At 36.3% G+C, this 26,339-nt stretch overlaps 1 protein-coding gene across 1 annotated transcript in view; it reads right to left on the reverse strand.

The window, feature by feature from the left end:
- Positions 1 to 26,339, reverse strand: part of ADGB (androglobin) — a 109,029-nt gene that overhangs the window by 63,296 nt on the left and 19,394 nt on the right. Inside the window, exons 9-16 of the mRNA XM_023750094.1 lie at positions 21,793 to 21,927; positions 18,850 to 18,944; positions 14,759 to 14,933; positions 11,627 to 11,717; positions 5,859 to 5,988; positions 2,323 to 2,356; positions 1,342 to 1,522; positions 524 to 587 (exon numbers count right to left, since the gene is read on the reverse strand). Coding sequence (XP_023605862.1) covers positions 524 to 587; positions 1,342 to 1,522; positions 2,323 to 2,356; positions 5,859 to 5,988; positions 11,627 to 11,717; positions 14,759 to 14,933; positions 18,850 to 18,944; positions 21,793 to 21,927 — 905 coding nt within the window. The remainder of the gene's footprint in view (positions 1 to 523; positions 588 to 1,341; positions 1,523 to 2,322; positions 2,357 to 5,858; positions 5,989 to 11,626; positions 11,718 to 14,758; positions 14,934 to 18,849; positions 18,945 to 21,792; positions 21,928 to 26,339) is intronic.

Below are 26,339 nucleotides of genomic sequence, written 5' to 3' on the forward strand. Positions count from 1 at the left end.
CTCAATATAGTGAATTTATTTGTGCTTCTCGTTTCATATACTCACAGATCAAAATTTTCTTCATGTGAATTGATATAATAATGAACCACTACAACATAATCAGACGGATTACACTTGGGGATAAGACAGAGGTTCTCAACCTGTGGGTCGCGACCCCTTTCACAGGAGTCGCCTAAGACCATTGGAAATCACATATATAATTACATATTGTTTTGTGATTAATCACTATGCTTTAATTATGTTCAATTTGTAACAATGAAATTGGGGGTCACCACAACATGAGGAACTGTATTAAAGGGTCGCGGCATTAGGAAGGTTGAGAACCGCTGGGATAAGAGGTAGCAAAATTTTGCTTGTTATCTAGATAAGAAATTAGCAGAAAACCCTAAGAATTGATTTTAAAATATACTTATGTCACAAATTTAGAAATGTTTGCTAAATTTGAAGGTATTTTTTACCAGCATGATTCTATCAAAGATTTAAGTATAAGAAGGGAAAGAGAAGAAGAGATCATACTATTTACCTTGAATTCTGACTTTTGAAAATTAAAGCAATATGAACTTGGTTTGTGGAAAATATATAGATTTCTGAAAAACATTATTTATAACAGGTTATTGTCATTATATTCAACGAATTACTATTACAAGTTAAATTTCTTAGATTTAATTATAGGCAGAACAAAGTAAAGACAGATGAAAGTTAAAAAATAATGACACAGAAAATAAAAGTGGTTGTCATGAATGGAGAGGTGGGGAAAATAGGGAGAGGTTGAGAAAATGGTACAAACTTTCAGTTCTAAGATAAAAAAGTTTGAAGATCTCATATAGCATGGTGACTATAGTGGATAACACTGGCTTGTATAATTGAAATTTACTAAGAGAGTAGAATTTAAGTGTTCTCATTTTAAAAAGGTAAATATGTGAGGTGATGAGTATATTAATTAACTAGATGGGGGGATTTTTCATGATGTATTTGTATATCAATTCAAAACCATGTACACTTTAAATACCTTAAAACTTTATTTGTCAACTATACCTGAATAAATCTAGGAAAAAATAACAACTGTATTGAATTGCCTGAAAGAGACAAAAGTGACCTCAGTGAATAAACTGTTTTTATTTTAATTAAATAAGTCTTTGAGGATAAACTAAAACTGGCCTAAAAATTGGCTTGCCTCTTACTGTTCTATGTGGACAATCAGCTCAGCCAGTTATCCTACTAACAGTTTTTTTAATATTATACCAACACCAGACTAATATTGACTTAACTCTTTTAAATAATAGCTAAAAATTAGTACCTTACATATCCACTATGTTAAATGCACATGAAAAATATACTTACTGAAAGCATGCATAGAAGTCTTCAAAATCTAACCATATTTCTTTAGTAACACTAGTATTCATATCTGTAGCTTCGTCCTGTGATTTATCCAGTGTTGTTGTCAGGCTGACCAGATCTCTTTCCAAACTCAATCCGTCAACTGGATGGGATGAGTCATTCAATGCAAGGTCTATCAGTTCATCTGTGCATGGCAGAAGACAACCACAGGTCAAACCCACCTATGTTGTTAAGTATTAAGTTATCAAGACATGGAGAATTATAGAGGGCAGATCAAAGTCTACTTTTGAGAAAACATTTACTGAGATAACCATTTACATGCAGGCCTCAAATTTGTGGAGGTCCATACAGATACATATTTTCATAACTCAACATAATTTATTAATAACATATGCATAGTAGAGTCTTTAGAAATTTCTAATTCACTTTGTAAATTTGTGCACACATTCTTTAGAGATTATAAAGTTATAACAGAAATTAGCTAGTTTATGTACTTACATATTCATATAAGAGGGGATAGCTTGGATAACAGAAGGAGAAATGAAAACTTGAAAGATTTATTAGAATCAATGTATTTCAGTAAGTGACTTCATTGCTCCTACAGTCGGTGATTCCATGATCTTATTTCATGCTCATTTGGTAAATCCACAAAATTCCTATAGATTTCTTGAACCTAAATTTGCTCCCTAACACTTTTGGGGATTTGGGGTTTGTCCAAGTCTTCTTTGTTCAAGAACTAATATATTTTAGTGCTTTGATCACATCATGTGTGCAGTAAAACACATGATCTTTACTTACGGGACTAATCAGATTGTCTTTTATTTTGACTTTAAGCTTGAATTAAACAAGTGAGATTATCTGATTTTTCCAGCCCAGAGCAGATTAGCCTCATTATAGAAGAAGAGACCCTGGAGAGAGGCTTCTGAGAGTCAGGAGGAGAGCTCAAAGCTGTCAAGAGGCAAAGTCGTGAGAAGATTCACTTACCTTTTCCGTGTATAACTTGTGAGTAAACATTGCCCTGTGAATTAAAAAAAAGCACATTAAGAAACCATCTATAAATATAACAAAACATTGCAGCAAAATAAATGCATCTCATTAACGAGGTTCAGTGAATGAAGGACCATCTATAAATATAACAAAACATTAGAGTTCTAAAGCATCACAGTTTTTAAAAGTTAATATAGTCTTTTAAACATTAGGATAGATTTCTGAAAATACTAAAGCATACAGTAAAACAGAATTTTTTTAACCTTAAAATTCAAGAGGTCAATTTAATTAAATAATTTCTTGAGGATTTAAATTTGACATTAAAATAAGAATATCTGAGGGCATTCCATGATTTAATTTTATAATAAAAGTTAAATTAAAACAATAATATCCTCAAGTAGATATATATCTTAGTATGAGGCACCTGTTATTAACACAGATTGAATATAATGAGGTTATGATAGGCAATTAGTGGACATATCATAAAAAACTGGTTTCAAATTATAAAAATGATTCCTCAAAATTTTAACATGGAAATTAAGTTGAATTCACATTTACAACTTATTTTCTCTCAAACACAATTAAAATAAGTGTGGAAGTTAAAATGGTGTAAATTTGTACATTCTGATGATGGGTAATATCAACAATATTTTGGATAATGTGAAGTGGATGGAGGTGATAATATAATAGAGATAACTGAATAACTAAGTGCTAGTGAGAAAGAAGTCCAGCAGAGCCTCAGGACACCAGAAACAATTAGCAGGTATCTGAGAAATAGAGAAGAGAGATATGGGCTGAAAACTCAGAAAGGGGTTGAATATCTATATAAAGAATAGATAAATCTTCACTTCTCTCTAATCCATTTAACATCTATCCTGCTTCTGCCTGAACAAGACCCTGGGAATTGCTACACGTGAAGAAATTACATGAGAAACCTTCAGATCTGGGTTCACAGATACCATGGGAAGCAGCAGAGTCTACAATGTAGAGAGGAAGTTCACATACTCAACCTTGATAGTCAGTAATTCTGTGCTGCTTGGCTTCAATAACATTAATGGATAAGTGCATGCCAATCCCTGTGACCATATTGCCCCCCAGAAGAGAGATTAGAACCCTCAACTGGATAAACTGAGCAGAGTCCAGGGAAATCTGACATTTGGAACTAATCCCACCTTCAAATGAAGCTCATTCATCCCCAATTATCCTGAATTAAAGCTGCCAGTTGACAAGGTCTATCAATGTCATAAAGTTGCTTCCAATGGGTAGCTCTTTAATGTCATAAATTCCTTAAGTGCATATGTACAATAAAGTGTGTCACAAGACAATTGAGGAAAGAAGGCTATAGTGCCTTCCCCTGTTTCCTATCAAAAATACTCAACTAATACACAGAAAGAGATGATTTGCTTTCATTGTATGTTAAAATTTTAGAAAATTGACAAAGGGAGCCAGTGGGTGTGGGTAGGGAGATTCATAGAAAACAGAAACAAAGGGGAAATTTTTAAATTAGTACCATCAGAAAGATAAGAGGGTACTCATTCATCAAATAATAAACTTCTACAAAAATATAATCAAGAACAAGAGAGAACTCTTAGGAACTAAAAATAGGAAAGTGAAATATATTCAATAGAATGCTTAAATGGTAGAGTCAATACAATAGATAAAGAGATTAAGACTATAACACTTTGAGAAGAGAATATAAGGGGAAAGCTGCAAGACTTCTAAGACTTTGTAATGCATGCCTTATACTTTTGTTTTTCAACATGTGAATATATTCCCTATTAAAAACAAATACCCTTTCATACCCACCACACTGGCAAAAGTTGAACTGTCAGACAACCAAAGTCTTGGTCAGGATATGGAGCAAAGACAGTTCTCATCCAGGGCTGACAGGAGAGGCTAGGCATACACCAATATTGAAAAGTGCTTGGTATTTCATTTTAACATTAAACAGATACATGCCTTATGATCAGATTCTTATCCTAGCAGGGCTTCCTAGGATAGTGTGCACAGGGTCAGTGCTTAGATTTCAGTTCATGAACATGGATACATTTTCAAAAATACATCTTTAGCTGAAACGCAACATTTTCAATTTTCAATAACTGTGACTTCATCCAGAAAATAAGTCACACTGTTTTGCATTATATTTCAATTGTTGCAAATACCTTAAAATATCACTGATCACTACTTTGAAATTACAGCAGTAATTACAGCAGGTCCATTGTTAGATTTCAAGTGGTAACATCGTTCTGTCTACAGAAACTCCTGTGACATGCAGCTGGCCAACTATCTAGCAACTATGTTTAGCAGTCATTCAACCACCAAATAGTGAACTTGTGTGTCCTCCCAGTGCTAATCCAGACAGCTATATTGCCTTCCCCTGTTCCCTATAAAAAATACTCAACTAATACACAGAAAGAGATGATTTGCTTTCATTGTGTATTAACATTTTAGAAAATTGACAAAGGGAGCCATGACATATAAAAGTTTACCACCTCTGGAACTAAAAAACTCTTGCGCATGTGTACAGGGACATTCAAGAATAGCCCTGGCCCTAACCAGTTTGGCTCAGTGGATAGAGCATCAGCCTGCAGACTGAAAGGTCCCAGGTTCGATTCCGGTCAAGGGCATGTACCTTGGTTGCGGGCACATCCCCATTAGGAGGTGTGCAGGAGGCGGCTGATCGATGTTTCACTCTCATCGATGTTTCTAACTCTCTATCCCTCTCCCTTCCTCTCTGATAAATATCAATAAAATATATTTTAAAAAAAAGAATTGCCCTGATACCACTGCTTGCACAGTAATAAACAGCAAGCAATGGATATGGTCGGTACCACTGTGAAAGTTATACATATAATATCTTTGACCAGCCCTAACCGGTTTGGCTCAGTGGATAGAGCATCAGCCTGCGGACTCAAGGGTCCCAGGTTCGATTCCGGTCAAGGGCATGTACCTTGGTTGTGGGCACATCCCCAGTAGGGAGTGTGCAGGAGGCAGCTGATTGATGTTTCTCTCTCATTGATGTTTCTAACTCTCTATCCTTCTCCCTTCCTCTCTGTAAAAAAATCAATAAAATATATTTAAAAAAATATCTTTGACCAGTGAAATAAGTGAACAGTGACCATGCAGCAAAATAAATGCATCTCATTAACGAGGTTCAGTGAATGAAGGCCCAGGAGAATGAATGCAAGAGTCCATTTAAGCACAATTATGTAACAATTAAACTAAGATACACATGGCTTATAAATGTTCAGATAATTGGAAAATTAGAAGTGTATGGAGTTAATTAATGCCAAACTCTGAATGGCAAATACAACTCAGAAGGGAGACACATAGGGGACTTTTTGTAAGCGATGAATATTTATTTTGCTAATATAGGTGATGGATACATAAGTTATAAGAAGCTTCTTGTAACAGTACTCTTTATTCTGTTCAGATGCATGTTACACATCTTTTTTATGTAGAATATATTTTACAACAGAAGAAACATCTATTATAATTAAGAACTGGGTCAATAGTAAGAGTAGCATAGTTACCGGAGATGTAGTTCCTGTCACTTGACTTACATCTGACTGGGTACTGGTTGTGGTCTCATCATTTTCAGGAAGGGAAGATAAACCAGATGCTGGAGGCATCCCTTTCTTAACAAAAGATTGTACGAAATGACTAATGGAAAGCAAAACAAACTTGTTATCTTATCTCTTCTTTAAAGTTACTGATCAACAACTGCAGTTTTTATTGCAATATAATTGGCATATAAGATAATATTAGTTTCAGTTATAACTTGAAATTTGTATATATTGTAAAGTGATCGCCACAAGTCTAGTTAACTTCCATAGCCACACATACTTACAATTTGTTTCTTAAGTTACTACTCTCTTAGTAACTTTCAAATATACACACAGTGTTATTAACTACATTCACCACGTTACACATTTTGCCTCCATGACATTTATTTTATAACTGCAATTTCGTACCTTTTGACCTCCTTCACCCATTTTGCCCACCCACCAATCTAACCAACCTCTGCACTAAGTTCTCTGTACTTATGAATTTATTTTTGGGGGTTTTCTTTTCTTTTTGTTGTTGTTGTTGTTTGTTTCTTTGTTTTTAGACTTCATATATAAGTGAGCTCATATGGTATTTGTCTTTCTCTGTGACTTATTTCACTTAGCACAATACCCTCAAGGTCCACCCATGTTGTTGCAAATGGCAAGATTTCCTTATTTATGATTGTTGACTAATGTTTCATTATATATTAACTAACTGAAGTTTGTCAACAACAGAATGTTATGATTTTGTTTATTTCATCATTGTCATTCTTTTACAACCAATCATATTTCTTTCCTGTCAACAACATTAAACTTCTTTCTATAAGACCAAAGAAATATCCTCTATCAGTTAATGCACTTGTGCAAAAATTTTCTGAAACACTATTTATTTTAAAAACAACAGCTATCAAGTTTGAATGTCGATGAACAGAACAGGAATTTGACCACATTTAGAACTGATTTACCTAAGCATCAGAGTTATGTATGAGGGAAATAGAGCTCAGAGTCCGATTTAATTTTGAGTGATGAGCACTCAAGCTAATAACTGAAACATCCATAGTAACTACCCAAGTTTATAGTATTTCCTTTCAAGTACCTAATTGCAGATATGACTCCAAATCATTGCATAGTGAGAAATTTATAAGCTCAATAAAAAGACATTTGTTTTAGCATATATGTATACATATATGTTTGTAGGTGTGTTCAAAGATAAAATTAAATTCATGTATACAGACTTCCTAAACGTTTTGATTTTTTTTCCTTGCCAGTGTTCAATAAAACTTAATCCCCCTGAAGCCACACGTCTCTGATTTCCCTGAAGCTGCCACTAGAGGGCAGCACACGCATATTTATGAGGCTTCCATTCTGACAAACAAGGCCAGTGCCAAGAGTGGGTGAGTCTGGCTTGTTGCTACACAGGGACTGTTCCAATGAATAGCAATAGTGGTAGCAGTCACTTTCAAGGGCTTGGGGAAAAAGGACTTGCTTTTATGTTGACCTGAGAACTGAGATTCTACAGCAAAGCGGGAGAAGGGACATTGCATTCACATGGGATAAAATGCCATTCACATTATCTTTGTGTTTGCATCTGACAGCTAAAGCAAATATGCCAGCAAATTCGTAACAGTTTCAAGTGGTGAACAGGTTAGTTGAATTAAATCAAGTGTTAGTCACCTGGACTTGGGTTATAGAAGTTAATATACCTTAATCAGGTCATAAAGCTGAACGGAGGCATAGGAAAATCAAGTAAGAAAAAAATAGATTGAGGAATTCTGGTTATAAAACAAACCTGCTTGTGGTCCCTGTTGACATAGAGATTTTAGAAGTCTGGGTGGCATTCTGAACTGTGAGAAAATTTGTCTCGGTGGTTTTCAGCCTCGGTTCTTACAATCTACAAAATATCTGACTAATGTGCATTCTTAAGGTCCCCATTCTGATTATATTTAAGCCATTAATCAATTAAAAAAAATTGGTGATGTTTCTCATTGCACCCAAAAATTTAGGGCCAAATTTGGAGGAAGCAAAGTTACTAGAAGCAGACAATATTGAGCATTGATAAAACAATAATCGGAACTGTGAAAGCAAAACTAAAACTACAACTAAACCAACCAAACAAACACATTCCAGAAAAGGCTGGTCGTCTGGGGCCATTGAGCGTTGGGTTAAGTAGTTTCTTGAAGTCCCTCCGACATAAGAAAAACAGCAGAGCAACAATGCTCAGTATGATTCATTTAGATAAGGAAACCTTAGAGTATGCTCTACTTAGGAAGAAAAGATATTGTATAATATATTCATAACATAAATAGTTGACATAACGAGTTTTTTATCAAATTAATGACAACAATGATGATAGCATTTGTGTTGTTTATATTATACTATTAGTTAGGACTATTTCTGTCCCAAAATAGCAGCAAGTCTAATTCATTGGTAAAATTAGTAGAAAAAGAAGCCACATTGGCTTTTGTAACTGAAAAGTCTAACAGGAATGAAAAATAATTTATACAATATTCTCTTTACCTGTCTAGAAATCTAATAGGTATATAATTGCTAAATATATAAAGATGTGATACATAGAAAGACAGTGAAAAACTGAGGCATATTACTTTAATAGCTTCACAGGTTAATCCTTTGGGGGGAAGAACTGTATTCATTTAGGAAACATCTTGGCAGAACACACTACTTGCTAGATCAAGGAGTAAGGGAAGGGTGAGGTAAGAAGTGGTTTGAGAACACCATCTGTGAGGAGGCAGCACAAAACCAAAACAGAGGGCTAGTCTGCTCTCTGAATGAGAGCTGAAGAGATGAAGAGGGACCAGCCTGAGGAGAAGATGGACAAGACTATGCAACATGGTGAGATGCTTGGAGACTATGGAGAATGGTGGCCGATGGGATTTCCCAATAGTAGAGTGGCTGAACTATTTAAAAGCTGGAGTATCTAATCCTCTCTTTTAATTAACTGGGTTACTCAAACGGGACCAAAATATAATATTTTCCTCAACCTATCCTTACTTTCCATGTACCATTAAAAAAAGTCTGCTGGATGCACAAATTTTGGGGTATTTTTCTTGTTTGTTTTGCTTTTGTTTGGTTGACTCTAAAGAATAGGAACTAGAGAATAATTAAGGTAAAGTGAATTCTGGATCTGATGGGTAAGGAGCAGAGAGGAGAGAACAGCCATGGCAGGTGAAATGCAAATGAGGGGGCGGGAGAAGCAGGGAATCACATCCAGTTCAAGACACCAAACTGAACACAAATGTATTGCACTTCTCCCACCTACAACCCCACTGGGATCTCAGAAGAAATAAAAGCAAAATCATACAGAACTGGCAAAGTAGAGGTGCCATAATTAGAACAGTAACACATCCCTTAGAGCAGTGGTTCTCAACCTTGGCTGCACATTAGAATCACCTGGGAATCTTTTTAAAATCCTGATTTCTGGGCCTCATCCTCCAGAAATTCTGTTTCTTTGTTATGGGGTGAGGCCACAACATTAGTAACAAAGAAACAGAATTTCCGGAGGATGAGGCCCAGAAATCAGGATTTTAAAAAGATTCCCAGGTGATTCTAATGTGCAGCCAAGGTTGAGAACCACTGCCTTAGAGACAGATAAGAACAGGTTGATGGCAAAACCCAGCAAAGCAGAGAACCCCAAATCCCATTAGGACAAAGGGGAGGGCATCTGAAGTCTGTGAGGTTACCCTGGAGCCTCTCTGGTGAATTTTAAATTGGAGGCAGCAGAGGCCAGGGGAAGACACGGGCAACGGGGCAGGAAATGATGGAGAGGGCAGGTGAGCTAACTCTGCAACCACCTCCTCAGCAATTGACTGGAACTTTTGGCCTCAGGTAAAGCCTCCATTGCAGCTTTGAAGTGCAGCTCTGCATTAGGTTATCTGTGGGTGGTGCAGGGGGAGAAGCCAGACAGGCCCTCACATACAGTACTTCCAACAGGGAGATGAGGAGCCATGACATTTACAAAGAGAGCCACCTGTATCACAGGCCGGTGGCAAGTTCTTCCACCGTCTGCACAGTCATTGACATCAGGGCTTCTTCATTCGGGGTTCTAATTCTTTCTGCAAAATAGGTTCGTGGAGGGGCAACCATAGCACTTGGGACATACCTTTGTTATGATAATCATACTTTATTACAATTATTTCCTTATCCATACAGCTTCCCCAGGAGTTGGCATCTCTGTGGGGCAAGACAGTGTGCTATCTTTCTATTTTCAAGTGAAATATAGTGCCTTGTAGTTTTCTATGTTTGCTGGGTTGCTTAGACAATAATTTATTTTCTCACAGTTCTGGAGGTTGTCAGTCTGAGGTCAGAGTGACGACATGGTCAGTTTCTAGTGAGGACACCCTTCCTGGATGGCAGACAGCTACCTTCTAGCTGTGCCCTCCCATAACCGTTCCTCAGTGGATGGAGAGAGAGAGAGAGAGAGAGAGAGAGAGAGAGAGAGAGAGAGAGAGAACTCTGTCTCCTTATGAGGGCACTAATCTTATGATCTCATTTAACCACACTTACTTCCTTAGAGGCCCTATCTCCAAAAACAGCCACACTAGGGTTAGTGCTTCAGCATCTGAATTTTAGCAGGGCTTAAACATTCAGCCCATAGCACTCACACATAAAAAGTGAAAAAGACATGTTTGTTAATTAAGTAGATTAGTGAAATCACAAGCTGTACAAGGTCCAAGAACTATCCTCTACTATATTTTATACATATATTTCACCTTTTCATTAAATTAATATTTTTCAAAATGCTCCCATTTAGTGTTATTTTTAACCACACAAACCACAAAATACTTTTTCGAGAGCAAGATGCATTTGTGGGAAAGAATGTAACATACTTCATTTCTCCCAAGAAGACATACAAACAGCCAAGAGGTACATGAAAAGATGTTCAACCTCACTGGCAATCAGGTAAATGCTAACTAAAATACAATGAAATACTACTTTACACCAGTTAGAGTGGCCATTATCAGCAAGACAAGCAACAACAAGTGTTGGAGAGGTTGTAGAGAAAAGGGAACCCTCATTCACTGCTGGTGGGAATGTAGACTGGTAAAACCACTATGGAAAGCAGTCTGGTGATTCCTCAAAAAATTAAAAATATAGCTACCATATGACCCAACAATCCCACTCCTGGGTATATACCCCCAAAACTCAAAATCATTTCTATGCAAAGATATATGCACCCCTAACTTCATTGCAACATTATTCTCGGTGGCCAAGAGTTGGAAACAGCCAAAGTGCCCTACGATAGAGGACTGGATACAGAAGATGTGGGATATATATACAATGGAGTACTACACGGCCATAAGAAAGGGTGAAATAGCATCATGTACAACATGGATGGACCTTGAGAACATTATGCAAAGTGAAATAAGTCAAACAGAAAAAGCTAAGAGCTATATGATTTAACTCATATGTGGAGTATAAAACTGAAACTTATGAACACAAACAGCAGTGTGGTGGTTGCAAGAGGGAGGGGGGTGGGGGAAGAAAGGGATCTTAATATGAGGTGACAGGAGATTTGACTTTGGGTGGTGGGCACATGGTCCTACGTGCAGATTTTGTAAATTAGTAATCCACACATGAAACCTATATGTTCATGTTGAGTAATGTCACCCCAATAAAAGTAAAAAATAAAATGTAAAATAAATAAATAAATAAATAATAAGTAAATAAATGGCTTTGAAAAAAAATAAGTAAAATCCATTCTTAAATTTTTAAAAAAAGGAATGTAACATACTTACGTTTCTTTTGGAGTTGTAAAGGGAGTCATTCTAAAATTCAAGAATGGACTTGATATTTCAAGAAACTGTTCAGGCTTCTTTTGTATTATTTCTGAAGAGAAAAAGGCAGTGTGATGTTCTTTTTCTCCATCTTCTAAGATTACATGTAATACTAATTACATTACTATTTACCCATCAAATTTCAATTGAGTTAAATAGGAATGTCCTAGGATACATAAGGTTGTTTTTCTTAAAAAAAAAAAAAAAAAAAGGTAAGAAGCTTATCAGTCATGCCAATATGAGATTTCTTTAGCTTACTCCTCAGTTGCTTTTCAGGTTTGCAGCATGAAACAATGGAGTCTCAATGGAGAACATTAGCAATGGCTTTTGGAGTTATTACTTGGCATTTGCTATTTCAAGTACAGGAGTGGCTTTCTATAAAAGTCTTTTACTAAAAAAAAAAAAAAAAAAAAAAAAGGTGTTCTCTTGGTTAACCCCTGAGCAATCGCTTAGGACGTGAAAAGGAAACGTGGACTAAGTCAGGGAAGTAGTAGTGGAAGAACAGAAATGTAACAAAGTAAAGGTCACGAGCAGCAAAGAAAGCAGTAGGTCGAGAAAGGACATGTGGATATTCCTAGGAATGTAAAGCTAGCCTCGAAGGAATTCTCAGTGGACACGGGGCACAGACTATGACTGGCCTGGTGAACACTGAAATTAAACATGAAGGAAGGTTATTTTAACAGAAGCTACTAGAACGGCGAAGGGATGCCCACTGGAGAGAACTGAAGCTTTGACACGTACACATGACTTTTCTGGGCTTGCTCTGGGGTAGCCTCTGAAATGCTCTCTCTCTATTTCCTGTTAGTTTTCACCCTAAACATTAAACCCAATTGAGAGGAGAAAGACAATTATGTGTAAGCCTCGAGGTGGGACACTGTGACTATGGAATCCCACGATTCCTTAATTTTCTTGAGCAGCTTACAAAAGCAGTCACTCACATAGAATTACACAACAATCAGTAGTGAAATAGAAAATATCTATGTGTTTAATATTTTCCTTTCATTTAGCAATTCCTTGATGATCTGGATGAACAGTGATTTCAAATATGTCTCTGTGCATTTAACGAAAATATTGTGTTTAAAGATAAAAGAGTTTCTTTCCTTTCCAGTGTCTGATGGAACTTTTTGGCACCAATAGCCCAGTGCAGAAACAAAAGAAATGTAAAGAGATGACTAACAATCAAGCAGGAGGTAGAGAGGCAGATAGGCCTAAATAAAGAACAAATTGACCATTTCTCCTCTCCACCCAAACCAGACATTTCTTTATTCTTTGTTCTTTCTTGGCAAGAATAAAACATTTGTGCTAGAGAAGTCTTTGCTACCAGCTGTACTGTCTGTATGAATGTAGGCAGAAAGCAAATGTGAAGAAAATGACATGGCTAACAGTTGCTATTTATTTTTTTAAAATGTGGAAACTATGGTTGGAAGTAGGAGGTGAGGAATAGGTATATATTCCAATACATGTGGCTATTGCAGATTTAGGACCCTGAGTACCATTGAGATGTTTGTATTACACTGTGACCGAGGTGTGCAATGAAGGATCCTGTCACCTGCAATAAAGGATCGGTGATGCTTGAATTGGCACCGTGAGCGACATCAAGCATCACCGCCAGAAGTACAAACCATGGTACATGGGATCAAAGGCTTGAAGCATATCAACAAGCTTCACAGGGATACCTTCTGTAAACTGGCACTTGGTATGTTCATTGTGGCTTTGGCTTTCTTGTTCCTTCAGGTGACAGGCCTGTGAACACAGCCCCTAATGTACTAACCTCTGGGACGTGAAGGACTGTGAAGGGGTGAATGCACTTAGATAATGATGAGGTCTTAGAAAAGACAAAGGGAGAAAACGCAAAAGCAGGAAAATGAAAACCAAAAAAATGACAAAAGCTGTTGTTATTATTAAACATAATTTAAGTTTGTTTAATAATAACACATAACACATATAACATAGCACTCCAGTTTTTTATCATCCTTCATAAAAAACCACAATTGCTAAAGTCACTATGAAAAGGCTCTGTTTGCTGAAACATTAATTATGAGTTATTCTGGTAGGTCATAATTTTTAAATTATTAGTGCTTTTTTTGTTTTAATTCCATCTCCTTATGTTTGTGCTTCTACTTTAAAATTGACTTTTCAATTACTATTTCATTTCTTCTCTTGCCATCTTCATCTCTCTCTCATTCAGTTAATGCGCATGGAAAAAGACTTGTAAAGAAAAATATTGAAGAAGTGAAAACTTTGGCATGGGTTGTGAGGAATTTAGCAATGAGCTGAGAGAACAACAACAGGGTGGGAACGGTTCCCCTGCCCCACCCTCAGCCAGTGTGAATCTATTTCTGAGGACAAATGCCACTCCTTAAGTGGCTATATGATAAGGTTAACACAGGAGGGTATCCAGGACAAAAGTTCGATTCCTATAGAAGTTATAAATAGAAACCAGTTATTTCAAAGGTTATGTCCTACAGGGTAACCTAGAGTGATTTCCATATCAGAAATTCACTGTAGTAGTTTAACCTATGCTACCCAAGTTTCTGTATTATTTACTACAAACCATTTTTCTATCACAATAATAATCATAATGGCCTTGATACAGCTGGTCAGTTTACCCATAGACCAAATTGCCCTATCTTTTATGAAGAATTAATCCTTTAAAGATATAAAATTTAATGAAAAGTATATATATATATATTACATTCAATATTATTTTGTATGTTTCAGGTATACCACATACTAGTGGTTAGATAATCATATACTTTACAAAGGAGACATAAAATTCAATGAAGGCTTTAGGCATAATGTTGGGTTGTTTGCGTTAATATACATCTTTCTTTTTTTTTTAATTGATTTCAGGGAGGAAGGGAGAGGGAGAGAGAGAGAGAAACATCAGTGATGAGAGAGAATCATTGATCAGCTGTCTCCTGCATGTGCCCTTGACCGGATTGAACCTGGGACCCTTCAGTCCACAGGCCAATGTTCTATCCCCTGAGTCAAACCAGCCAGGGCCACACATCTTTCCTTACAAATGAAACGATGAGACTTGCATGCAGAGTGGCGTTGATTGGAAAGCCTTTCAGACAATGGACAACGTACCTCGAGGTTCAGCTGTTACCACAGTTTCCCTTTTTAGACGAATGAGCTTCCAGGCAGGCACTGGTGGTGGTTTCGGTGGTGCTGTAAGTGGGCAGGATCTGGTTCTGGTGACCAGCACCGGATGGCTGCAGATGTGGGACAGGCCGTATTCTCTGAGCTTCTCAGCAGAAGTGGTCTAACAGGTAGAAGGCAGATTTAAAAGGATGCTTGTCATTGCCTCATGCATTTAAAACAATACTACTTTTGCCATTATAGAAATACTGCCACCACTATAGAGATGTAGTGGTAATAATGGAAAAAAAAATAAGCACCCATATTACTACGTCTCTTAACATAAGCACTATTACCTTTTGTGTTTTTAACATCTCTTCATTTTTCTGTGGCCCCATTTCCTTATTTACAAAAGGAGACTCAAGAACTATAAGCTACTTTTGAGTTCTAAAAGTTTGATTCTATGAGATTGTGAAAATCTTAGTACATTGGTTTTAGTCCAAAGTAATCAATCGTGGTATTTATAGGTTTAAACTTTAATACAGGTACTTAATATGTAGTGTGTGTGTGTGTGTGTGTGTGTGTGTGTGTCCAGCAATAGCTACACAATGTTCATAAAATCTACTGCACCGAGTGTCTGGGGATAATCAGTTGCCTTGTCCACAGTTTATGCCCTCGCCCGCAAACAGCAGTTCCCCACAGGAAATCCCCGTGGTCCCTCTGACAATGGAGCCATTCATAGGACAGGGGAGAGAGTCTGCCCTGTATCCTGCCAGAGCAAGTAGATTCCCACACAGATGATGCTTCCCACATTCCACTGTTCAGATCTCCCGAAGCCACTCGGCTTTGGAGCAATTCCGAGTAATACTGAAGCAGAACTTCAGTTAGTGACTGATAGCTGAGATAGGCCATAAGAACTCAAGAAGAATGTGAAGATGAAAGGAATTTACACTGTAGTCAAATTCTGATGCTCACAGTCTAAATGTTGAAACTGTTAAAGTAAAATAAAATATTCACTACATTAAAGTCAGTTTTACCAGTAACTGTTATTCTCCTGGCGATTTTGCATCATAGATCTCTATGGGAATAGAAATGCCTGAAAATGTAAATTTATAAAGCTGTCGTCAGGACCAGAAGCCCACCTTTCAGGCTACTCCAAATCATTGCCTCGGCTAGAACATGCCTTGCTCTTGTGACTCTCTCTATAGCTCAATCTAAACTTCAGGGAGACACCAAATTGGGAGGGGGCGGGGCCTCTGTAAGATAGGACAGTTCCTCCTGAATCCTGGGGTTAGTTAATCATTGTAACAATAATTGTAAGGAGTCCATCCAGGTGCTATTGAGTCCAGGTGAGCCATTAAAAGTGTTATAAATATTCAAAATAAAGAGACAGTGATTTTTTTTAAAAGGACTAAATAAAAAATAAAATTGTCACATCCACTTAATCTCTTTTGTGAAATGTTAGTAATTTATTGAAAAAAATCAGAAACTCTGGAATTATGCCTAATAGTAGCTTAAAAATTACTTTTATGCATGTTCTAAAGTTTAACTTTTTTCCTACAGTTTTAACCTGTCAAATTTTAGAAATTTCCCAATACTTTAAAGTAATTCTTTTCATGGGAATTTATTATAAAATTTATGACTGCTATTTAAAAAGATAATGCCTCAGTTATTGTAACAAAAATTATATTGCTACAAAATCTACATTGAAGTAATATCAAAAATAGAAATCATACTCCAAGTGGTCTTTATAAACTGCATATTTCTAAGATAGTTTACTATTCATAAAATTTAGTGCAAATCTCAATCCTTTCTAACAATTTCAACCAAAATTGTAGTCTATTTACTTTCTGTTTTTGAGCTGTCAAACATTACAAAACAAAACAATTTAAAATATTTTGAAAGTGTAAGTTATTGTGTGAAATAATTAAGTTTTGATATTAGTACGTATTGTATTGTTTGAATAATCTGAAAAAGTACTAACTAGCTGGATTTAAGGTATATAAGCCAATTTCTCATGCTTCATTTTATTTCTAACACACAATATTGCTGAATGATGTAAGGTAATGCTATTAGTAGTTATAGTTTGATATTGAGAAGCTTTGTTAAAGGATCTCAAGTTTCCTTTGATTAGAATTAAGGACAGAGAGGAATTTAGAATAGTGAAACAGTCTAATGCAGCGGTTTTCAACCTGTGGGATGTGACCCTTTGGGGGTCAAATGACCCTTTCACAGGGGTCACCTAAGACCATCGGAAAACACATATATAATTACGTATTGTTTTTGTGATTAATCACTATGCTTTAATTATGTTCAATTTGTAACAATAAAATTGGGGGTCACCACAACACAAGGAACTGTATTAAAGGGTCTCGGCATTAGAAAGGTTGAGAACCACTGGTCTAATGAAATGCTAACTAGGCACTTAAAAATATTTAAAAATAATTAATGAATTGAAGTTTCCTTGCCCATAAGACCCTTTCACTTCCTTTTCCCAGCCCACCTCAAATATTCCAAAAGTAGGGTTTGAGCAGATGGGAGAGGCCTTTTTAGGACCCATTTAAATAAAACTAAATGCATTTAGAATACCCAAGAGCAAGAAGATGGGGGAAATGTGGAATTCTCATGGCACATTTTTCCTTCCCAAGTTTTGCTGTCTTTTCTGTATTCTGGACCAAAAAATATAAGGTATTGTCTTTATTTTATATGTTGGGCTCATTATCTTTGGGGCTATAATTTTTATCAATGTACTCCATTGAACAAAATTCTATTAGAACAGATACTTTTTTCCAGTAGATTTATCTTTAAAACATTATATCTCCATTGAATTTTGATTTTTACCAGGAGAACTAGACCATCCTAGTGGGTAATATAAAATAATTAGCAGTCAAGTTAGGAAAACTGTGACAGTACAGTCAGTTCATTACAGCTTTGAAGTTCATTTAATTACTGCTACAGACACTGGGCTAATTCCTGAGCCTCGAGTCCCTGAAGCCATTGTCAGGAGGAATAATAATTCTCTTTCTGTCCTGACTCCCTTTCACTTCTCAAGTTGCCTCTAAGATGTTTCCCTTGCCATCTATTCAACCTCTGGTCAGTTCCCTGAACCCAGTGGGTTCTCCTTCACCCTCAGGCTTTCCTCTGCTTTGAGCGTTTTTCCTATTTATTAGGCTAACTTCTTAAGGCCACAGCTTAGGCATTTCTTCTTTGGGAAGACTTCTGTAGCCAACAGGAAGACGTGTTTCTGCTCTGTGTGCCATATTCAGTTTCCCATCCATTCGGTCACTCATCCAACTCATTATTTGAACACCATCACTACCATAGGCCAGGCACCTCGTGGGCTCTCGGACCAGTTTTCTAACTTCATTGCTGTAGTTTGCTTGTCTGCCTTCCTCATTAGACTAAACTTTCTGGGGGCAGAGAGGTGGGAGGCACTTTGTTAATCTTGTTCATCATGCTCAGAGCCTAGCTCATTAGAATAACAATAAATATCTGTTGAATTAGTGAATAAATGTCATTTTTTTCAAGTTTTAAATTCAAAACTTAACGTTGTGCTTAAATGTTAGTTTTTAAGGAGGATGCCAGAAAGAAGTTCACAGGGATTCTTTTGCACCCTTTTCTTTTGGTAATGCCTTCATCCATCCTTACATTTTTCAGCTTTAAAAGTGTTTAAGTGGTTCCTCTACTTGAGACCATGGACTCCAAAAGCATGGCTCATACTGTTTTGTAGCCCTTGGTGTTGGAGCATTTAATCTCTTGGAAATATCTAAGATAGCACCTTAGTCAGTGCCATAAAAAAAGGAATTAAAAACAACCGACCGAACAAACAACAAACTAGGGCTGAGATGGCCTATTAAGATCTTCACAAGAGGCTCAAGTTGGAGGGAGGGCTGGGAAGCACACTTAGATTTACCCATGCTAAAGTGAATTAACTTTGAATTAAAACAGAGACACTGGTACTATATATTCATAATGGCACATTATGTCCTATTAGCTTGACGGTATTGCCCTTGTTGTATGGCAGACTTCCTTCTATCACAGGACGTAATCACACACACAAACCATAAATGATACTGTGCCTCCTGGACGTGAGTACTCACCATCATCTCTAGTGAAAAGATCCTCTTTTCAAACAAATAGAGAGGAATAAAGGTAGCATACACAACCATGTGAGGGGACTGTATTCCTGAAGAACCTGCAAAAGCAAGCATATATGGTGTCCTAATGGGTCTGTCAGTAGTTCATTCCAAAATTCCTTAATGAACATTAAGATAGAATTAAAGCTTAAAAAATTAGAATTAAAGATAATTCCTTATCTTTGCTGGTAAAAAATAGATAAGTGATTCTAAATTTTTAAAATAAACATGTGCATTCATTTTATAGAATATCTCATTAATTTTACCTTCATCATAGTACCATTTAGTTGCTCAAAAATCATTTTATCTCACTGTAAAAATGTTATCACATAGAACAGTGATGGCGAACCTATGATATGTGTGTCAGAGGAGACACGCGAACTCATTTTTTTGGTTGATTTTTCTTTGTTAAATGGCATTTAAATATATAAAATAAATATCAAAAATATAAATCTTTGTTTTACTATGGTTGCAAATATCAAAAAATTTCTATATGTGACACGGCACCAGAGTTAAGTTAGGGTTTTTCAAAATGCTGACTCACCGAGCTCAAAAGGTTCGCCATCACTGACATAGACTTACTAGTCATCAGTCAATCTAACTTAAGATGGTCTACAAATAATTATGTTCAAATGAATGATTTTAACATTGTGACATTTCTTAGCTTTCATAGCTAAAAGATCTTTATTTTGAATTTAAAGAAGTGCAGGAGTTTTCATGTCATTTCATGGCCCAATGGTTGAGCATCAACACATGAACCAGCAGGTCACGATTCAATTGCCGGTCAGGGCTCATACCCAGGTTGTGGGCTCAATCCCCAGTAGTGGGCATGCAGGAGGCAGCTGATCAGCGACTCTCTTCATCATTCATGTTTCTCTCTCTCTCTCTCTCTCTCTCTCTCTCTCTCTCTCTCTCTCTCTCCTCTCTCCCTTTCCCTTCCTCTCTGAAATCAATAAAAACTAAAGAAAAGGAATAAAAAATTATAAATAAATGAATACGTCCAGGAAGAAGGAAAACATAAGTAACTTAGTTTGAAATGTTTAATGCTTTTAGACTTTGCTTCTGAGCATCACTTATTTATTAACATGTTCCTTAACATCCCTGATATTTCTATATTTGATTGGGTGTCCTTTTGTTCTTTAAAGATTCTGGCCAAAATAATATAATTTATTTTCCTTTATTATTTTTATTTTTAATTAAAAGTTTTGTGTTATTTCTTTACTAATTTGAGCATTTACATTTAACTGTGTTAGATGTGTTAATTGAGAATAGTATCTTTAGAGACACAAAATATAAATTAGACATGAACCAGAATCTTCCTTAAATGGATTAATTGTAAAATATAATAAAGTTGTAAAAACATATTTTTACATGAAAAAATTAAACTTTGTATGATTTTCATGGAGCAGGGATCTGAACCCAGGCAGTATTATCCACAGCCCAAATTCTAAACCATATTCTGTATCTTGAGATTAACCTTATCTCTTAATTTGGTAGAGGGAAAAAGGCATTGTTAACTTTATTTTCCCAAAGAAAGAAACTCAGAGAAAGGTTTAGTCATTTTCACAGTGATGATGAATTATCAGTAACTTTGGGAATGTCATGCCATCTACTATCCAAAAAGATTGCTTAAGGCATCAAAAGAAGAAAACAATTTTTAATACAGAATTTAAAATATGACTAGTGACTCTTTTCTCTAACAAACCACCAGACATGTTTCTGTAATTATAAAAAGTCATAATTATTAAAATGTCCTTACAAAACCATAATAATGTGTTAAGGAAGAAGACAAAATGAAAAGAAAAACTAGATAAAGCATAGTGCTGGAAGTAAAGGGATGTGCTTCCAACCATGGAATGAACGGAAAGCTGAAAATTAGAACCTACATTCTGGAAGCACCAAGATAGATGACCCAATAGTAGAAATATAGTCTTAAAAAAAGACAATGTGTATAATATGCCCTGACTAGTGTGTCTCAGTTGAGCATCTTCCCATACATGGAGAGGTCACTGGGTCAATTCCTCTCAGGGCACATGCCTGGGTTGGGAGCTCGGTCCCCAACAGGTGGTGTGCAGGAGGCAGCTGCTTGCTATTTCTCACTCTCTCTCTCTCCCTCCTTCTCTAAAGTAAATAAAAACATTTTTTAAAAAAACAACAAAGATAATGGGTATATGTTATATAATCTTAAAATGTTATATATGCTACATATAATTCATACAGAAGACATATACTAATATATAATACATATGCTAATATTTATATACTTTGTATGATTGTATATTAATATATGTACCTTATATAGAATATACAACATATTTTACTTGTGTATAGTAATATAAATTTTATAATCTGCTAATATATAATATATGTTAGTATATGTCTTCCTTCTCCTGTGACTGTTATGCCATGAGAATTTGGACAGCCTTCACTATTGTCTCATATGTGGAACCTTACAGGCAACTTTACACATGCTTATTTAGATACTAGAGGCTAGGTGCATGAAATTCGTGCACTTGGAGGGTCCCTCAGCCCAGCCTGCGCCTCTTGCAGTCTGGGAGTCCTTGGGGGATGTCTGACTGGGCCTTAGCCAACAGTTGGAAATCCTGAGTGCTGCTGTGGAGGCAGGAGAGGCTCCCGCCACCGCCGCTGCACTCACCAGCCATAAGCCCGGCTTCTGGCCTGTGGGAGCACACTGACCAACAGGAGGCAGCTCCTGTGTTGAGCGTCTGCCTCCTGGTGGTCAGTGTGTGTCATAGCAACCAGTCATTCTGCCGTTTGTTCGATTTGCCTTTTAGCCTTTTAGTATATAGGATGTCTATACAGGAGATATGTTTCTATGCTCCACAGAGCTTCAACATTTCAGGAAACAGCTAAAGTAGTCCATAGTCTAGGAGACTGAGCGCTTACAGTCCGACAGAGACAGCAGAGAGTTCTGGACATCTGATGAGGGTCTGGAACCATGAAACGACCATTTAAATTTTTCCTTTTCCTTTTCTCCATCTTTACTCCTTTTCTTCCCAATGTCTCTTATATCTGCTTTCTCTAACATATTAAAAAACATAATAAATCTTTTAATTATAAAACCTCAAACACAATAGCCACAAATTCCCTCAAACACTATTCACCTCTAGTTAGAAACATTAAAATAAAGCAAGACAAAATTTTGAAAATCAATGTGTATTGTGAAAGACCTGCAGCACTATTTATTATTGACTACACATCAATTTATGTTCAATGTAGGTGATAATTTGATATATGATTTTTGTATATAAAATTACAGGCTATGTTTCTCATTTTAAAAGGAAAAATCAAAGTACAACTAATCATATTCTTAAAGTTGAGTTCTAAATGTGGAGACTTTTCAGATCTTTTTTATTTGGGGCCCTACATCTCAAGAAAATATTGCCTGCTGTCTCCAGAATATCTTCTGGTGAAAACTGAATGCCTAACCCAATACATTATGGCCAAAATGACTTTCTTAATCACACCCTACACACAGAACTATATGCACCCTTTGAATTTTCAATTACATTTCTATAAAACGCGTTTGCCTTCAACTAAAAAATAAATAAAAGTATGGTACATATACACAATGGAACACTACAGAATACTACTCAGCCATAAACAGGAATGAAATCTTACCTTTTTTGACAGCTTAGATAGACCTAGAGGGTATTATGCTATGTGAAATGAGTCAGAGAAAGACAAATACCATATGATTTCACTTATATGTGGAATATAAAGAAGAAAATAAACAAACAAAATAGAAACAGACTCAAAGATACAGAGAACAGATTGGCTGTTGTCAGAGGGGAGAGGGGTTGAGAGCTACGTGGAAAAGGTGAAGGGATTAAGCAGTACAAATCGGTAGTTACAGAATGGTCATGGAGATGTAGGTTACAGCATGGGAATATAGTCAATAATATCATGATGGCTGTGTATGGGGCCACGTGAGTGCCTGAAATATCGGGGGACCACTCTGTAAAGTACCTGATTTTTAACCACTATGCTGTACATCTGCAACTAATACAGAATAATATTGAATGCAAACTGTAATTATTTTTCTAATTTAAAAAGAAAAAATTTAGTATAAAGATTGAAAATTAAAAATCCAAGATTTTTTATTCCCTAATGAAGTCAATTCAATTCTGAAACAAAAAATCAGATTTCTGCCTTTTTATTCTTTCAGCACCTGCTAAATTTGTAATCAGGTTATTTTTTTCAATTTGCATAAAAACTGTGATATTAACAACCTGCACTATTCCTTACCCTAAAATGTACACCTGTCTTATATCTTAGCTTTTATAGTAGATTTAGCACCTATGCGAGATACAAAAGTGAAGATAACTGATAACTTTTAAGTGCAGGAGGAGACATATAACTAGGAAACTAAAGTATAAATACAAGTTATCAAATTTTACACCTTGGGTTTCTATAAATATTTGATTTCACTCAATAAAATTAATTTTAGGTAGAAATATATAATTTCATGTATGATTTTAAAATAGGACTTTAAAGCCTTCAAACTCCTATTCAGAATTCAGAAAATATAATTTATAATAAAACTTACAAATAGAAAAAATACACTCTTTCACCTAGCAATTTGGACAATATACAACAGTGTTTACCCACATGTGTTGCTCCTCTGCCATTTCATGCCACTCATCTAGCAAATATCACCTTAGGTAAAGTTAGCAGCTGAGTCCTACTGGAGATAACCTTTCCCTAGTTCGGCAAACCTCTGCTACATCTAATTTAAATCACCATGAGAACCTTCATCTTCCACCTCCACCTCACTCTCGGCTCATCGATAAGCTACTTATATAGAGAGAAAAATAGAAGCCTTTAGTGAGAAACTCTCAGCTTCTCCCTATGTAACCCATTCACCCCCCAACATTTGCGCCTGTCCCCTCCCGTGGCATGCACCCACCTGGTAGAATGGAGGAGCGCCTGCTCCCCTGGATGGGTCCAACCTCTCCCACCTGGACTCCTGTCCTCCTTTCCCTGCCTTCTCAGGAAACATACACTATTGCTGTAATCTCAGCTGGATTCTTTCATGTCTTCACTTAAAAATACTTAGTTCTCCTTCAGTAGTTTAAAACATAAGTATCCCATGTAGGTCCACATATTCCCTGTCCGGTTCCTCTTTGTAGCTTTCCTGTTCACAAACTTCTAACAGGGTTGTTTGGACATTATTTTACTTTGCACTTACTTCTTAACGCTCTCAATATGCCTTCCACTCCCATCCTCCACCAGTGCCCAATGACCTTCACATCACAACATTCAACAGGGAAATCTGAGTTCCCACCGTATTTCAACTCTCACTATTTGACACAGACTATCTTTCTGATTCTTGAAACTCCCTTCTTTTGACTTCAGTAGCATCATGCTCTGCTGGTTTTCCTCCTGCTTCTCTGGCCATCCCTTAGCCTCCTTTGCCAGATCATCATTGTGTTCCTGGCTCTCAGATGCTTAGTTTCTTTAAAGCTCAGTCTCAGGCAGCCACGTCTTCTTATTCTATGTTGTCTTCTTGAGACTATCATTCATAGTTTAACTTAGCATGCATTTGTCAATGATTCCAAAACGTGTATTACAGGGGGTCCTCAAACTACGGCCCGCGGGCCACATGCAAATACAAATATTGTATTTGTTCCTGTTTTGTTTTGTTTTTACTTCAAAATAAGATATGTGCAGTGTGCATAGGAATTTGTTCATAGTTTTTTTTTTTTTAAACTATAGTCCGGCCCTCCAACGGTCTGAGGGACAGTGAACTGGCCCCCTGTTTAAAAAGTTTGAGGACCCCTGGTGTATTGCCACCCCGGAACTCATAGCATATCTCAAATTTAATATGTTCAAAATCATTTTATGATCTCTCCTCATAAAACTATTCGTTTTTCAGTATCCACCATCATCTCCATTTCAGCTACCATGTTTTTTACTTTTTAAATATCTCTCAAATTATTCACCTTATTCACTGTTACTACCCTACTACCCACTCCCAGCTACCATTGTCTCTAACATGAGCTATTACAAGAGTCTCCAAACCGTTTTTTTATATACACTCATGTCACCAGACCTCAAGGTCCCGACCTCACCCTAAGGTCTTTTCTTTTCAAAAAACCATGATATTGTTTTTAAAATGTGATTTAGATCATGCAGATTCTAGTCTGTTCTTCATTAGCTGTCAGTTTTTCTTATGATAAAGATCAATAATCTTAACATGACCTAGAAGATTTTATTTTATTTTTTATATATATTTTATTGATTTATTTTACAGAGAGGAAGGGAGAGAGATAGTTAGAAACATCGATGAGAGAGAAACATCGATCAGCTGCCTCCTGCACACCTCTTACTGGAGATGTGCCCGCAACCAAGGTACATACCCTTGACCGGAATTGAACCTGGGACCTTTCAGTCCGCAGGCAGAGGCTCTATTCACTGAGCCAAACTGGTTACGGCAACCTAGAAGATTTTATATGATCATTCTCCTACCTACTTCTCCAGGTTTTCTCAAACCATCCTTTAATCCTCACATCCTTTCCTCTAGCTAAATATAGCTTCTGCCAGGTCTTCCAAACTGTCATTCTTCCTACTGTCTTATAGCCTTTACTAGTATATCTGCTATTTCCTCTACTTAGAATACTCTTTCTTCCACAGCCCCCCATCTTCTTGATATTCCTCTCATCTTTGCAAAATCAGCTCAAAATTCCTTAGGAAATTCTTTCCCTACACCATAGACTAGGTCCCCTATATGAACTCCCATAGTTTCCTTCATTTCCATTTAAGGCTTATTTGTTAATAAGTGGTTATGATTTTTAAGTGAATATTAGTCTCTATCCCTAGACAATAAGATTCAGGAAGTACCTTTCTTATCTGATTTTGTTCAACAAGTTATCACTAATCCCGGGAACATTTATTGGAATTATACTCAGTAAATTGTATATTGGATGAATGGGTGGATAGATAAATGTTAATTTGTGATATGTGAGAAAGGGCTTGTCAGTTGAAATTAATTGGGGATATACTAGATAAAACAAATTTGATCAGGCTTTTTTTTTTTTGCTTTCTTTCATACTAGTGCATATTAGGTCATTTCAAAAAGGGCCTATGATAAGCAGATATCACTCACACACTTGGTCTTGGTATATTTTTGAGGAACATTTACAGTAATAATTTCTATGCACTGTACTGTAGATAAGACCCTGATATGAAATAATTGGATAGAATGTCAATATTTTCTAAAACATAAATATTTGAAAGATCAAAATATAAAGACAGCTGAGTATTTTCTAGAATATTTAACAAGCATTATTGCTTATTTACATAGCTATATAAAATATTTTAGAAATAAAAAATTACTCAATACCTTTCCTGCCTTAAGAGAATAAATAATCCTACACTTGTAAAAAAAAAACCAACTAGAATTTTTTCTTCTCAAATTTGAACTTCCACTT

The sequence above is a fragment of the Myotis lucifugus genome, unplaced genomic scaffold (genome assembly GCF_000147115.1).
Source record: "Myotis lucifugus unplaced genomic scaffold, Myoluc2.0 scaffold_11, whole genome shotgun sequence".
Lineage (NCBI taxonomy): Eukaryota > Metazoa > Chordata > Mammalia > Chiroptera > Vespertilionidae > Myotis > Myotis lucifugus.